The sequence below is a fragment of the Dipodomys ordii genome, unplaced genomic scaffold (genome assembly GCF_000151885.1).
Source record: "Dipodomys ordii isolate 6190 unplaced genomic scaffold, Dord_2.0 Scaffold112, whole genome shotgun sequence".
In the NCBI taxonomy this organism is placed as follows: domain Eukaryota; kingdom Metazoa; phylum Chordata; class Mammalia; order Rodentia; family Heteromyidae; genus Dipodomys; species Dipodomys ordii.
In genome coordinates, this window is record NW_012267328.1 from 1901873 (window position 1) to 1917024 (window position 15152).

At 58.3% G+C, this 15152-nt stretch overlaps 1 protein-coding gene across 5 annotated transcripts in view; it reads right to left on the bottom strand.

Annotated features, from left to right (window-relative positions):
- The window catches only part of Tenm2 (teneurin transmembrane protein 2), a 625307-nt gene that overhangs the window by 12861 nt on the left and 597294 nt on the right, over positions 1 to 15152 (bottom strand). For all 5 annotated transcript variants that reach the window (XM_013028659.1, XM_013028658.1, XM_013028657.1 and 2 more), the window contains 8 exons: positions 14232 to 14493; positions 13080 to 13347; positions 11960 to 12103; positions 11266 to 11515; positions 7229 to 7249; positions 4265 to 4497; positions 3970 to 4124; positions 1801 to 2675 (listed from right to left, as the gene is read on the bottom strand). In XM_013028659.1, the coding sequence (XP_012884113.1) occupies positions 1801 to 2675; positions 3970 to 4124; positions 4265 to 4497; positions 7229 to 7249; positions 11266 to 11515; positions 11960 to 12103; positions 13080 to 13347; positions 14232 to 14493 (2208 nt within the window). The remainder of the gene's footprint in view (positions 1 to 1800; positions 2676 to 3969; positions 4125 to 4264; positions 4498 to 7228; positions 7250 to 11265; positions 11516 to 11959; positions 12104 to 13079; positions 13348 to 14231; positions 14494 to 15152) is intronic.

Genomic DNA, 15152 nt, shown 5'->3' on the forward strand with positions numbered 1-15152 from the left:
CCTTCTCTTTGGGATATCCCCTCCTTTAATTTACTAAATTCTCGAGGATCAGCGAGGGCCCAAACCGGTGGCTCACGCCTGTCGTCCTAGCTACTCACGAGGTTGAGATCTGAGGACCACCGTTTGAAGCCAGCCCGGGCAGGAAAGTCCATGAGACGCTGATCTCCAATGAACCAGCAAAAAACCAGAAGTAGAGCTGTGGCTCAAGTGGTAGAGTACCAGCCTTGAGCGGGGAAAAAAACCCAGGACCAGTGTCCAGGCCCTGAGTTTAAGCCCCAGGACTTAGCTTGCTCCTTCACCACTACGGAGACCCAGCTATGTGTAGGCTCTATTTGGGGGCAGCCGGGGACCGGCATTATGTCATGGGTCAGTACTATGGAAGGCGGGAGACATAACCAGGAGGGGAAACTCGGGGGCCCTCGCAGCTTTCTCTGAGTTGATTTGCTTCTGCTGAAGAGGACGTTCAGAGTTCAGCTTCCTGTCTGCAATCATGTGTGCCGCTGGACCTACTGAAAATTACGGGGAGCCCCACTGGGAGCCCCCACACCCAGGGCAGTCATGCATAATCAACCCGGATAATCAGCGCCTGTCTCCCCGGGGCGCGCCCAATATCCTGAGATCCAAATGCAGGCAGACAACAGGAATTCCCAGTGCTGGCAGAGACCCCAGAGAGGAGAGAGGAGACGGGGGGGGGGGGGAGGGGGGGGAGAGGGAGAGAGAGAGAAGGGAGAGCGAGCTAGAGAGAGGGGATAGAGAGAGAGCCAGGGAGAGGGACAGGGAGAAGAGAGAACCCAAATATCCTGAGATCCCAAAACTTATTAAAGTCAAGAAGACAAGGTTACTAAGCAGTCCACTCTCTCTCTCTCTCTCTCTCTCTCTCTCTCTCTCTCTCTCTCTCTGTGTCTGTCTGTCTGTCTGTCTCTCTCTCTTTCTGTCAGGGCCTGGGTGCTGTCCCTGAGCATTTTTGCTCAAGGCTAGCGTTTTACCACAGAGCCACTTCTGGTTTTTGTTGCTGTTGCTGATTCATTGGGGATAAGAGTCTCATGGATTTTCCTGCTTGGGCTGGCTTTGAACTGTGAGATCCAGACCGCAGCCTCCTGAGTAGCTAGGGTTACAGGCACGAGGCACCAGTGCCTGGCCAGCAGTATTCTTCTTGTGCTAATCTTGGAACTTAACTCAATGGCCTGGGTGCTGTCCCTGAGCTTTTGTCCTCAGGACTAGCACTACCACTTTGAGCCACAGCTCCACTTCTGGTTTTCGGATGGTTAATTGGAGATAAGAGTCTCATGGATTTTTTTTCTGGCTTCAAACCACGATCCTCAATTCTCAGCTTCTACATGGCTTCTTGTGCTCAGGCCTAGCTGTCTACCGCTTTGAGCCATGGCTCCATTTCTGATTTTCAGGTGGCTAACGGGAGATAAGAATCTCACAGACTTTCCTACTCAGGCTGGCTGCCAACTGCGATCCTCAGATCTCAGCCTCCTGAGTAGCTGGGATGACAGGCGTGAGCCACCCGTGCCCAGCCAGCAGTTTGCTTTTCGTGCCAGTCCTGGGACTTGAACTCAGGGCCTGGATGCTGTCCCTGAGCTGCTTTCGGTCAAGGCTGGCTCACTCTCTACCACTTGAGCCACAGCTTCACCTCTAGTGGTTTGGCGGCTAGTGGGAGAGGAGAGAGTCTCAGGGATTCTTCCCCCCCTGGCTGGCTTTGAATCTCCATCCTCAGATCCCAGCCTCCGGAGGGGCCAGGGTGGCGGGCGTGAGCCCCCGACCAAGCGGCCCTGAGGAGCAGGCGGCACTCACTCGTAGAAGGTGGTCCAGCCGGTCTCGTCGCTCTTGGTGGTGAGCAGGCCGGTGTTCCCGTCGTAGGTCATGAGGCCCAGCTCGAGGTTCTGCGTGGACACCGCCTTGAGGCCACCGTGGGTGCCCACGGTGAGCGTGACGATCTGGTTGTCGGGCATGAGCAGGTGCCGGGGCGAGCCGCTGCTGTCCCGGCGGATCTTCAGGGAGTTGCCGTTGTTGTCCACCAGCTCGGTGACGTGGTTGTCGGGGCTGTAGGTGAAGTTGTACAGGTACTCGCCGGTCACCAGGCTCATGGTGTACTGGTGGATGCCGTCGGCGTTGAACACGTACAGCTCCTGCTCGCCGGGGGAGGCGGCCTCGTACTGGTTGAAGGCGTTCAGCACGGGCTTGTTCTTGCTGACCGCCCGGATGCGGATGTTGCCCAGGTCGGCCACGTAGACCGTGCCGTCGGGGGCCACGGCCAGGGAGGACGGGGAGTTGAGGATGGCGTCGGTGGCGTAGGCGTCGTCGCCCGCGTAGCACACGCAGTTCACGTCGTTCTTGCAGTCGCAGTCGGAGGCGGCCCCGGCCAGCAGGCAGATCTCCCCGTTGGTGGTGACCTGGCGCAGCCGGTTGATCTTCTTCTCGTCCGTCTCGGTGATGTAGAGCACGCCCGTGTGCGACACGGCGATGGCGCTGGCGGACTCGAGCGCCGAGTGGATGGCCAGTTTGCTGAGTGAGTAGTCGATGCCCGGGACCTGGCAGTGCATGGGCCGCCCGGCGATCACGCTCACCTGGTGGTTCTCTGTGATCCGGAGGATGACGTTGTTTTCTAGAAGATACAGGGAATTGTCCATGGGGTTCACGGCCAGGTCTGTAGGCCACTCCAGGCGTACCTGGGGAGGGACAGGGCGGGTTAGAGACCGGGCTGCCATCCGGCTGACATGACGGCGGTGTGGGGGGGGCACCCTAGCTTTCTTCTCTTGTGCCTGGCCTGGGACTTGAACTCAGGGCCCGGGTGCCCTCCTTGAGCTGGTTTTTTGTTTTTTTTTTTTTGCTCAAAGCTGGTGCTCTACCACTTGACAACAGCTCCATTTCTGCCTTTTTGCTGGTTCACTGGAGATAAGAGTCACGGGGACTTTTAATTTTTCTTTGTGCCCGGGGCTGGCTTTGAACCGTGACCCTGAGATCTCGGTCTCCTGAGCAGCTAGCATGACAGGCGTGAGCCGCCCGTGCCGCTAGCGTTTAGCAGGCACACTGTGCGCCATCCGAGAACGGCTGGCTGTGTGTGTGACAGAGAAGACACACTCGACAAACGTGGCCAGCTCTGCCCACGGGGCCGTGTGTCAGCCCTGTGTGTGTGTGTGGCATGTCACACACAGCTGTGCAGGGGTCAGAGCCGCCTGTCTAGATGCTGCCCAGGCAGAAAACCGTGAGCCACGAGGGGAGCCCCTGTGTCCGCACCACGTGAGGAGCTGTGGAGCCCCAGCCGAGGATAAAGGACAGCGTGGTGCCACTGCCACTGCCGTTGCTAAGGGAACAGCGCACTGGGGCTGGCCCAGGATTAAGGGAGGGAGGCCCTGCAGACTCGGGGTGCTGGGCTTTGGAGGGGCCTGTCCTCTGTGGGCACTGGGGGCATCTGCCACAAGCTGGGCTAGGGCTGCAATGCAGCAGGTGGGCTCACACCAGCAGGGGCAGGGCTTCCTCTGCCCGCCTCACAACCCCTCCTGCAGGGGAGCAGAGGAGGAGGTGCAGGGCCCCCCATCGGTCACCATCCCGCCACTTGTTGGAGCATCCCTCCTTGTCCCTACCTTCTTCCTTCTTTCCCTCCTTCCCTCCTCCCTTGTCTCCCCCTTCTTTTCCTCCTTCCTGCTCTCCCTTTCCCTCCCTCCTTCCCTCTGTCCCTCCCCTTTTTCTCTCCCTCCCTTCCTCCTCCCTTCCTTCCTGCCATCCCTCTTTCCTTCTTTTCCCTCTTCTCTCCTTCCTTCCCTCCCTCTTTTCCTCTCTCCTCTCCCCTTCTTTCCTCTCTCTCCTCCCCCACCCCTCCCACCTGTCCCTTCCAGGTCCATCTTGCTGCCCGGTGGCCCCAGGTAGGCAGTGCTGGGGTCTTCACCCCTCCCCCTCGCATCCCCCCCGTCTCCTCCCAGCATGCAGGCAGGGGTGGGTGGGGGCACAGGGGGAGGGCCCCACCTGAGCCACGTCCATGCTGGAGTCACAGCTGAGGGGCCGGACAGCGGTGAGGTCGTTGGAGCCGAGCAGGGTGGAGATGATCCCGTTCTGGTCCACCTTGCGCACCATGGTGGCGTCCACGAAGTACATCAGCCCGTTCTTGTCCACAGCGATCCCTAGGCCAGACGCGGGGTTTGGGTGAGGGGCGGGCTCTGCGGAGGGTGGGTCCCAGGCCCGGGGCGGGGGTGATGATGGTGGAGGTGGGCATGAGCTGAGGCTGGGCGTGGGGTGGGTGGGGTGGGGAGGGGACCTCTACCTCTGGGGCTCATCAGCGTGGCCTCCACCGCCTTGCCTCCGTCGCCGCAGCGGGCCTCGTCGAAGGGCAGGCACTGCTCGCCCGTGCCGGCCACCACCTCCGAGTTCCCCGCCAGGTCCTTGGCTCCGCTCAGAGACCGGACGCGGTAGATCCGGCGGCTGTTGGTGTCGGAGACGAAGAGCGAGCCGGACACGGGATCCACAGCCAGGTAGTACTTGTGCGCTGGGTTGTTGCTTTAGACAAAGCAGCAGAGGGAGAGGGAGATGAGGAAGGGTCCCGGGGCTGGTGTGTGTGTGTGTGACAGACATCTTAGCCTCTTCCTGTCCCTGGGCTCTGCCCACTTTAGTGAACTGGAAAGCAAGGGCGGACTCGCTCAGTGTTCTGACCTCCAGTCACGCCCAACTCCCTCACACTGTCATGGAATCTAGCCATCTCCCATCGGAAAGACCCCCATTTGATCCTGTTTATTTTATTTTTTGCACCTGTGCTGGGGCTTGAACTCGAGGCCGGGGCACCGTCCCTGAGCTTTTGTGTTCAAGGCGAGCGCTCTACTACTCGAGCCATGGCGCCACTTCCGGCTCTTCTGGTGGTTCATTGGAGAGGAGAGTCTCAGGGACTCTTCTGCCCAGGCTGGCTTCGCAACCGAAATCCTCAGAGCTCAGCCTCCCGGGCAGCTGGGATTACAGGCGTGTGCCATGGGCGTGGGGTAGAGCAGCTTTCAGCGCTGACCTGAGCACAGGGTCTCTGGTCGGGCTTCGAAGGGCTGGGACAGGGGAGGGAAGTGTTGGGTGTTTCTATTTATCCAGTAGACATTAGCAGGCAAATGGCTAATTAAGACACTACCATTTGGGTTCTTTTCCAATTTAAGGGAAAAAAATAAATAGGAGAGCCAAGAAGCTATTTTTGGGGGAACAATTTGTGAGTTGAGACCGGCTCTCATTCCAGCTGCTTCTACGGAGTCCCAGGGTTGAACTTGCAGTCAAGGTCTTTGGAGATGCCAGCTTAGGTAAACTTCGGGGGAGAGGAGGCTGGTAGACTTCAGGACCTGGGGCAGGGGACAGCTCCTCTGAGCCCCTCTGGTCTTCCGGTACACAGTGGGTGTGATCATGCAGCCCCCATTGCCGACGCCTTGCTTGTGACAGGGTGAGAACATGGGACTTAGGAGTCGGAGAGGACTGGCTCACGTTTCTGCTCTGCCACCCCCGGCGGTGCCCAGATGTCTGTCTGCATCTGCCAGGGGGACCTGTGCGCTGGGCGGGACGGGTCAAGAAAAGTGCCGAGCCTGCACGAAGCCTCACAGCTGGCACTCGGAAAGGCCAGTCCTCCTCCTCCTCCTCCTCCTCCTCCCTCATTTTACAATGTAGAGTTCACGAGGTCATTTTCTCACACGTGGCTTGGGCTCAAGCTTGCAGAGTTTCTGCAGGACTGAAAGGTAGTGCATCCTCCAAATGCTGTCTCTAAAAGCAGAGCACGCCGGCATTCCAGCCGTGGAAGCATCGGCTGTAGCAGGAGCGCAGGACAGGAGCGAGCAGACCCCAGGGCTCAGGCCCCGGCTCCAAGGCCGGGGGAGGCAACCACGGCTTAGCAATGCCCTCGTTTCTTCTCTTCTTTTCTTCCTTTTTCCCCTCTTCATTTTCTCCTTTCCGTTTCCTGCCTTGCTCTGCTGTCCTCTTCCCTTCCCTCTCTCTCCTCTTCGTTCCTCCTCTACCTCCTCCCCTCTCCTTCCCTTCCTTCTCCTCCTCCTTCCTCCTCTTCCTTTTGGCTAAGTCATTAGAGAAAATCCATATATGCAAAACAAATTAGGGCTGAGAGGGAAAACTCCTGCCATTTTTTAATTAGCCGCTGCACTTGCTGACTGAATGGGAGCTGGTGAGATCAACAGAAAGATCAAGGCGCCTCACATCTGTGCCCGTGTCGGAGCAAGCTCATTAATTCTGGACTTTTCTAAATCTCCGGCACAGGAGCCGGCTTTGGGGGTGCAGGGCTCGTTCCTGAGCAGGGAGCCTGTCTTCTCCGTGGCTTCCTCAGCCCAGATTCTTGTAGGTCTGTTGGTGGGGTGCCGGCCTGCCCGCTTCACCCCTCGACCACGGGGGTGATCTTTAAGAAATGGCTCGGTGGGGGCAGCCATCGGCCAACGTGGGGGCTCCGTGGGGGCTCTCCCCGGGTGGGGCCGATGCCCCTGACCGGGGTGCCTGGTGGGCGTCGGCTGCCACCTGCCTAACCTTGAGCTAGGGCCATGCTGTATTCCCTGAGATGGAGGAAGAACACAGTCTCTTCGGGTTGGGGTGGAAGTTGCTCAGTTTCCCTGCTCTTCGACTAGCCATCCGCGGTGAAGCGTCAGTGGGCACGCACGCACGCACGCACGCGACAGTTTTAAACGACCTGGGGTCTGTGGAAGGACGAAAGCGTTTGGTCTCCTGGCTCCATCCTGCTGATGGAGCGCCACCAAAGCGGCCACCGCACCTCACCTGACCCGCACATCCTTGGCGCTACACTTGCCTGTGGTGTGTGTGAGGGCCCCCCCCCCGCCCCAAATGATCGTCTATCTAGGGGAAAACCATTAATGAGTAGAAAATGAGTTTTTGACCCGTTTCCAGTTCATTAAAGCTTTTGTGAACACGGTCCAGCATCTCTAGCAGCCAGAAGTTTTCCTTCGCCGTCTAGCCCAATTACGGGCCACCGCGTGTATTTAGGATGGAAGTTCAGCGCGAGTTCACGGTCACGTCCTCGCGTGTCTCAGAAATTCTAATTACTGTCAGCTGATTCGTTGCTTTCTGACTGCAGATCGTGATTGCCAAAGCTTACCCCATCCACGACACACATAATTAGCACAGAAGAAAGTTACGGTTAAAAAAAAAATACACATTACGCAAGGTGGACAAAACAAGACAAAATAAAAAGCCCTGCAAACACAAGGGAGCAGGCGAGGTGTGTGGAGACAGGGAAAAGGGTTGATCATCTTACCTATGTTTAAACTCTTTATTTCTTTATAGAAAGAAAACAGGAGGAGAAAAAAAGAACACACAGTTAGCCGGAGAAGTGCTGAGAGAGCAAGCAAACAACCCATTTTCGGTCTCCTCTGTCTACAGCCCCTTCCCCCCTCTCCCCTCCCCCCTCCCCCTTCCCTTCCTCCCCCACCAGTCTCTTCTAGCTCACTGACAGTTCCTGGCTGGAGTACTCTGGATGCAGCCGCGACGGCAAACGTCCTGGGGCAGATGGCTGGCCGCAGACAGAGCTGGGCTGCTACACTCTGCCGCCGGCTGTCAGCCGTGAGTTACGGAAGGAATCAACCAGGTGCCGGCGGCTCGGATCTGTGAGCCTAGCTACTCAGGAGGCTGCCATCTGAGGACTGAGGTTCGAAGCCAGCCCAGTCAGGCAAGAACCAGCAAGAAGCTGGAGAAGGAGGGGTGGCTCAAGTGGTACAGCACTCTCGTCTTGAGTGGAAAAGCCCAGGCAGAGAAGGAGGCCCCAAGTCCAAGATCCAGGACACACACACACACACACACACACACACACACACACACACACACACACACATGGTAGAATCAGCAAAATACAGCCAAAAGACAGCAGGTGCTAACACCCAGCAGCAGTGAGGCCCCGGAGTCATTTTCCAAACCCGGTTCATCTCCCTTATGCGTGTGCGTGTGTGTGTGTGTGTGTGTGCGCGCGCTCGTGTGTGTGTGTGTGTGTGCGCGCGCTCATGTGTGTGTGTGTGCGCGCGCGTGTATGTGTGTGTGCGCACGCGCGTGTGTATGTGTGTGTGTATGTGTGTGTGAAAAACACCAGGTTTTCTCCCAGTAACACTCAACACAGAATCACTCCAGTCCCCAAACTTAGAGGCAATAACCAGTTGCGGGGCTGGGAAGGTGGCTCAGTGGTAGAGTGCTTGCCTAGCATGCATGAGGCCCTGGGTTCGATTCCTCAGTACCACATAAACAGAAAAGGCTGGAGTGGCCTTATGGCTCAAGTAATAGAGTGCTAGCCTTGAACAAAAGAAGTTCCTAGACAACGCCCAGGCCCTGATCAAACCCTAGGACAGGCCAAAAACAAAAACAAAAAACAAAACAAAAAAACCTGTTGACACTATATAAAGCACTAGAGGTTTCGTTGTATTTTCCTTCCTTCCTTCCTTCCCTTTCTTTTTGCTGCTGGTCCTGGGGCTTAAACTCAGGGCCTGGGCACTGTCCCTGACCCTTTTTGTTTTGTTTTTGCTAAGTGCTAGCACTTAACTCCCTGAGCTCCACTTGCAGCTTTATTTATTTATTTATTTATTTATCTGTCATGAGGCTTGAACTCTGGGCCTGAACACTGTCTCTCAGCTCTTCAGCTCAAGGTGAGTGATCTACCACTTGAGCCACTACTTCTGGTTTTCTGAGTGGTTTATTGGAGATAAGAGTCTCACGGACTTTCCTGCCTGGGCTGGCTTTGAACCATGATCCTCAGATCTCAGCCTCTTGAGTAGCTAGGATGACAGGCATGGTTTTTTTTTTCCTGATTAATTGGAGATAAGAGTCACTTCAAATCAGTTTCCCCGGTCAAGATCATAGGGCCCCAAATCCTCTTTCCTTTTGGCCAAGGGCGGGGTGGTGGGGTTCAGGAGAGGAGCTATGGGCAGGGGGTGCTCTGATTTGAGGCTGGAGGCTGCCCAGGCCTCCCCGGGGGCCGTCATTAGCGGTGGGTTTGTACAGGGATTACGTTTTTACATTTTCATTCTAACGGGTGAGTTTTGGCAGGGAAAAAAAAAAGTTAATTAAATGATGCTGATAACTTCTGAGCTCTGCCTGGCATCGTGCAATTTAAGATTCTCTCCGCAAAGCCCGGCGTGGCAGCGTGGCAGCCGGGAATTCTCACGCCGGTTCTATATTGCTTAATGAAAGGGAAATGTTATCTGCCACCCGTGGTAGGCGTATTTGGCTCTTAATTATTGCAATATCAATTCCACTGTTTTTTTTTTTTTTTTAAAGTCAAGATTTTTGTGAAGACTGGATGGGATTTGGGTCTGAAGACATGACCTACATCTTTCCGGAGAACATCTGCTTTAAGTTGATTAATTAATATGGTATCTGTGAAGGGTTGGGGGGGGGCGGGGAGGGGGGGGAGAAGGGGAGGGGCCGGGGCGGCAGTTCTTGGGGCCGGTGAACTCTGGGTAAAGGCCGAGGTCACTTGCCACTCAAGTTCAAGGTCACCGGCAGGTCTGGCTCTCAGCTGGCGACATGCCAAATTCATAGCATTCTGCAGTGGGTCTTTGCTGGTAGAGGTGGCCTGATTAGCAGGGACAGGCCTGGGCCCGTCCTGCGGGTTAGGATGGCTGGGTTCGTTCTCGAGGGGGAGGGGGGGTCTCACTGTGTCTCCTGTCGGGCTGTCAGGGGCTCTCCCAGCGTCCCAGCCTGTGTGGCTCAGCTGTTACCACGCTGGCTGGTGAGTAACGTGGTGTGTGTGTGTGTGTGTGTGTGATTGTGCACGCGAGCATGAGTACCTGGACTCGCTCTAGTCTCCCCCATTCTGCTCAGAAGTGGGAAGGTGGGAAGATGGCCTCTTTCCAGTCCTGACCTTGCTGTGGCCCCTCTCCTCCTTCTGAGGAGGTGGGCAGGGGTGCTCGCCGGCCCGGTTTTGGGGCTACTGTTGCTGTGACTGGAGGGAAATCGAGTTGGGGCGGCGGGGCTGAGCGCAGGGGATGTGTGTGTGTGGTTTGGAGGTCACTGCGTGTCTGTTACTGCTAGCTCTACCTGGCGACAGGATGGTGGCTTTCTGGAACGTTCCCTGGCTCCTGGGTCGGCTCACGTGGCAGGGCTTACAGTGCTCAGTGCCGAACTCACATCTGGCTACTGCGGGGAGATCAAGCCCGAGAGCCCTGGCGGGGCTCAAGGAAGACGGGAGACGGCCAGAAACGCTTGCACCAAGGAAACTTCCGGATGGACCTCCCTCGTTTTACGATGGCCACACGCCGTGCACCGCCCGCTTCCTTTGAGGCAGGCTGTGGGGAAGCGCAGCGGCTAGCGTGGGCCGGGCACACGAGGCCGGGAGCTCAGTGCCCGGGAGAAAAGGAATGGCCGGAGCACGCTTCATTCTTTGTAAGGACTCCCAATCTGTGGGGACCCCCCCCCCAGCCTTTCCCACTGTGCCTCCCTCTGCTCAGTCTGCTCGTCCTTTGCCTCTGAGCGCCTCTTCCTGCAGCCCTTGGGCTCTGTCCCTGAGATGGTTTGGCTTGGACTACATCTATTCCCCCAGGTACCTGTTTCCACCTTTACCAGGGTTCTCGGAGCCCGTGTTTCACCCGCCCGGACCCTCAGAGCAGCGGAGACGGGGCTGTTTGTGCTGCTTGGTGGCCCCAGGTCTGGGTGGCTCCCTTGGTGACTCTCTCTCTCTCTTTCTCCCTCCATCCTTCCCTCCCTCTCCCCTCCTCCTCTCGCTCCATTTCTTACACCTCACCCACCAGATGGAATGAGGAGATACCTCTCCCCGTGGCCCTGCCGTTCTAGTCCAAATCTCACCACCACACCCCAGACCCTCACCACGGCACCCTTCCCCACTTCCTGCCTCTCTCCTGCTCTCCAAGTCCACTCTCCATCTAGAAGCCACTGCCATCTGTGTGTGTGTGTGTGTGTGTGTGTGCGCGCTGGTCCCAGAGTTTGAACTCAGGGCCTGGGTATTGCCCCTGAACTTTTGTGCTCAAGGCTGGCACTCTACCTCGTGAGCCACAGCTCTACTTCTGACTTTTTGGTGGTTCACTGGAGAGAAAGAGAGCCCGGGCTGGCTTTGAACCTCCACCCTCAGATCTCAGCCTCCTGAGTAGCTAGGATTAACAACAGGCGTGAGCTGCCCGCGCCCGGCTAAGGGGGTGTTCCATAGGTACACGAGACAGTTCCCCACGCCCTAGCCGGTACCAGGCCTGGGGTTCGGCTCACCCCAGGGGGTTCTCAAGGGAGAGCCCGGAGTTCAGCCGCCCTTCGCGGGGGGGGGGGGTGAGGGGGTGCCCGGGCCCTGCGCCCGCCGCCTACCGTAGCTCGAGGATGCTGGTGACGTTCCGGGACGGGAAGATGCGCCGGACGTAGTTGAAGTCGCCCACGTAGAGGCTGCCGTCGGTGCCCACGGCCAGCGCCACGGGCGCCAGCAGCTTGTTGCCCTCGGCCAGGCCGTTGCAGCTGGGGCAGGAGATGCTGCGCCGGCGCCCGTTGCCCATCACGCTGGTGATGATGGCGGGCTGCTGGCTCAGGAACTGGTTCTCCCCGGTGCCTTTGTGCAGGACGCCTGCGGAGGGGCGCGGGTGCGGGGTCAGCACACGGGGAAGGGCGCGGGTGCGGGGTCAGCACATGGGGGGCAGGGGAGGCCTGGGGAGGGGTGCGGGGCGGGGTCAGCACGGGGGGGAGGCCTGTGGAGGGGCGCTGTGCGGGGTCAGCACGGGGGGAGGCCTGCGGAGGGGCGCTGTGCAGGGTCAGCACGGGGGGGGCAGGGGAGGCCTGCGGAGGGGCGCTGTGCGGGGTCAGCACACGGGGGGCGGGGAGGCCTGTACGCCGCCCTCCCGATGGTGGGGCGGGGGGGGTGGGACCCCCAGGAATTCACGTCCCCTGGGTGTCCTGGGGCAGAGCCAAGGCCGCAGGGGTGCCACCCGGACTGCGAGTTTGGGGATGGGGGTCCTCGACGAGAAATAGCAGAGGCTGGAGAGAAGGTTCTAGCAGGGCCCCACGCACGTACCGCTCCTGACGTTGAGGATGTGGTGCTGGTCCAGCGACCAGCCGCCCAGGTTGGACGGGTCCAACTCGAACCCCTGCAGCAGGGACGTCCTCTTCTCCCACAGAATGAGGCTGGGGCAGGTCTCGTACTCAAAGCCCACTGACACTGTGAGGTGGGAGGGGGGGCGCCCGATCACTCCAGCGCTCCCCGCAAGCTCGCCCATAGCCCTCCGATCCCCTCCCCCACGACCTCTGGGATTTGTTGCCCAGGGTGGACTTTGAACTGCAGTCCTCCAGAGTAGCTGGAATTATAGGATGGAGTCCCAGTACCGATTGTGCGTCTGTTCTTAGCTCTTAATTTTTTGGTCATGGGGCTTGAACTCTGGGCCCGGGCGCTGTCCCGCCGCTCTTCAGGTCAAGGTGAGCGCTCTACCACTTGAGCCACAGAGCCACTTCTGGTTTATTGGAGATAAATCTCATGGACTTTCCTGTCTGGGCTGGCTTTGAACTGTGATCCTCAGATCTCAGCCTCCTGAGTAGCTGGGATGACAGGCGTGAGCCAGTGCCTGGTCTTACTTCCTATCTTAAGCCCCCACTGGGACGGGGGGATCATGGAAGAGAAGTCTTGTCTCTCTTACTGGCCCTGCTGTCTTTTTTTTTTTTGGGGTCTGGTCGTGGGGTCTGAACCCTGGGCCTGGGCGCTGTCCCTCAGCTCTTCAGCTCAAGGCTAGCACTCTACCACTTGAGCCACAACACCACTTCCGGTTTTTTTCTTTTTACTGAGGAATCGAACCCAGGGCCTCCTGCATGCAAGGCAAGCGCTCTACCACTGAGCCACCTTCCCAGCCCTTTTTTGGGGGGGGGCAGTCCTGAGGCTTGAACTCAGGGCCTGGGTGCTGTCCCTGAGCCTCTTTTGCTCAAGGCTGGCACTCTACCATGTGAGCCACAGCTCCACTTCCAGCTTTTTCTGTGTATGTGGTACTGAGGACTTCATGCACGCTGGGCCAGTGCTCTCACTAGGCCACGTTCCCAGCCCAGCCACGGCGTCTTTAGCTACTGGTACAGTGCCTGGCACGCACCAGGGACTGAACCAACACTCGCCCAAACCCAGGGACCAGCGGGTAGTGGAAGCTGACACACACCGACAGCGTCCGAGAGCCCGTACACCCGCTGGCCGTAGGCGTCCGTCTTGTCCCAGATGAAGGTGTAGGCCAGGTTGGGGGACGCCTGGAAGGACTTCTGGAAGAGGTGGCCCTCCACGGCCACCATCAGGTGGACCCTGACGAGGTTCAAGGGCACGGCGGACTGGGTCATGGTGATCTTCAGCAAGGACTTGTACCCGGCCGTCCTGGAGCTCAGGTACCGGAGCTTCACGCTGGAGCCGGGCAGCTCCAGCTCCTCATGGAGAACCTGCCCGGGGCACAGAGGAGGCAGAGACCCCACGTCACACGTGGTCCCCGGCGCCCGCCCCTGCATGCTGGAGCTCACGCCGGCCACATCCCGGGACGGAGGAAGGAAGGAAATAGCATTTTATCCTCCTCCACCAGGGAGCAAAGGGGAGGAGGTTATGATTCTTGGATTAATAGTTATTCTTGGCCGCTGTTGTGTTTCTTTAAACAACGATGACAAAAATAAACCCCGCACGGCTGGCAAGAGATGTGAGCAAAAACAGCGGGCTTTATCACCAGCCGCGTGGGAGGAGGCCGTGAGGGGAACCCGCAGCCACAGAGCCTCGGTGGAAGGCAGGGACGGCTCGAGCCTCCTGTGTGCCTAGGATTCATGGAGGACAAAACACCGTGCTGGGCGGCACACGCGCGTGTGCCAGGCTGCCTTTACTCCATCAAAGCCCTGGGAGCCGGGCACTGGTGGTCCCAGCTGTAAATCCCAGCTACTCAGGAGGCTGAGATCTGAGGATCGGGGTTCAAAGCCAGCCTGGGCAAGAAGGTCCATGAGACTCTCATCTCCAACGGAACCATCAAAAAAGCTGGAAGTGCCGCTGTGGCTCGAGTGTTAGGGCGCTGGCCTTGAGCAAAAAAAATAAAACCTCAGGGACGGTGTCCAGGCCTTGAGTTCAAGCCCCAGGACTGGCATAAAGATGTAAAAATAAAGGTCCAGTACTGCCCAAATCTTGCACAGCTATCTGCAAACGTGGAACATGCACGGGGACCCAGGCTTTCACCTCCGCGGCCTCTGAGTCCCGTGGTGTCCCCGCTCTCCCGTTCATTTCTGTCAGGTGTGTGTGTGGGGAGGGGGCGCTGTGGGAGGGCCTGGCCCCGGGGTCCCCGCCTTCCCACCTGGGTCTCGGGCACGATGGGGCTGTGCCCCGGCGCGGCACTGAAGAAGGTGGAGAGCGGGGAGGCGATGATGATGGGGTCGGGCCGCAGGAAGCCGCTCAGGTCGCAGCTGGGGATGGAGTTCTCCTCCGTCTTCATGACCAGCGTGTCCATGGCGTGGAAACTGTTCCAGGGCAGCCACACGGTGCGCTCCTGGCTCATGAACGGGGCCCGCTCGAAGTGCAGGGTCAGGGCCGCGCCCCCGTTGGCGATCAGGTCGAACCTGGGGGTGGGGGAACGGAACCCGTGGGGAGGCTCTGCGTGCACACCGCCCTACACCATCGCCCGCCACTCGCACCCAAGGCAGGGGGAGGAGGGCCCTGCGTGTGAGGCCGGCGCAGGCAATGCTGTCCTGAGCCGTGAAAGAACTAACCTAAGCTGGGCGCCGCCGGCGGCAGCTCACGCTTGTCATCCCAGCTACTCAGGAGGCTGAGATCTGAGGATCATGGTTCAAAGCCAGCCTGGGCAGGAAAGTCCGTGAGACTCTTTTCTCTAATAAACCACTAGAAAATCAGAAGTGGCGCTGTGGCTCAAGTGGTAGAGCACTTGCCTTGAGCTGAAGAGCTGAGGGACAGTGCCCAGGCCCAGAGTTCAAGCCCCACAACCAATAATAATAATAATAATAATAAAAGAGCCAGCCTAAAAGTCTGTGGCCGGCGTGCGGGGATTCCAGACACATCCTGGGTTTGGGGGTTTTCCAACCCAAACAAGTCAAGGATCTTAACCTTGGGGCATTAGTGAACAAGGCTGGACTGGAGTCTCAGCCCTCCTGTCCGTGGAAGCCCATGGGTTGCCCACGCTGAAGTGCTGGTTTTTTTTTTAATATTTTTATTTTTTGCTGGGCTTAGGGCTTGAACTCTGGGCGTGGGGCACTGTCCCTGA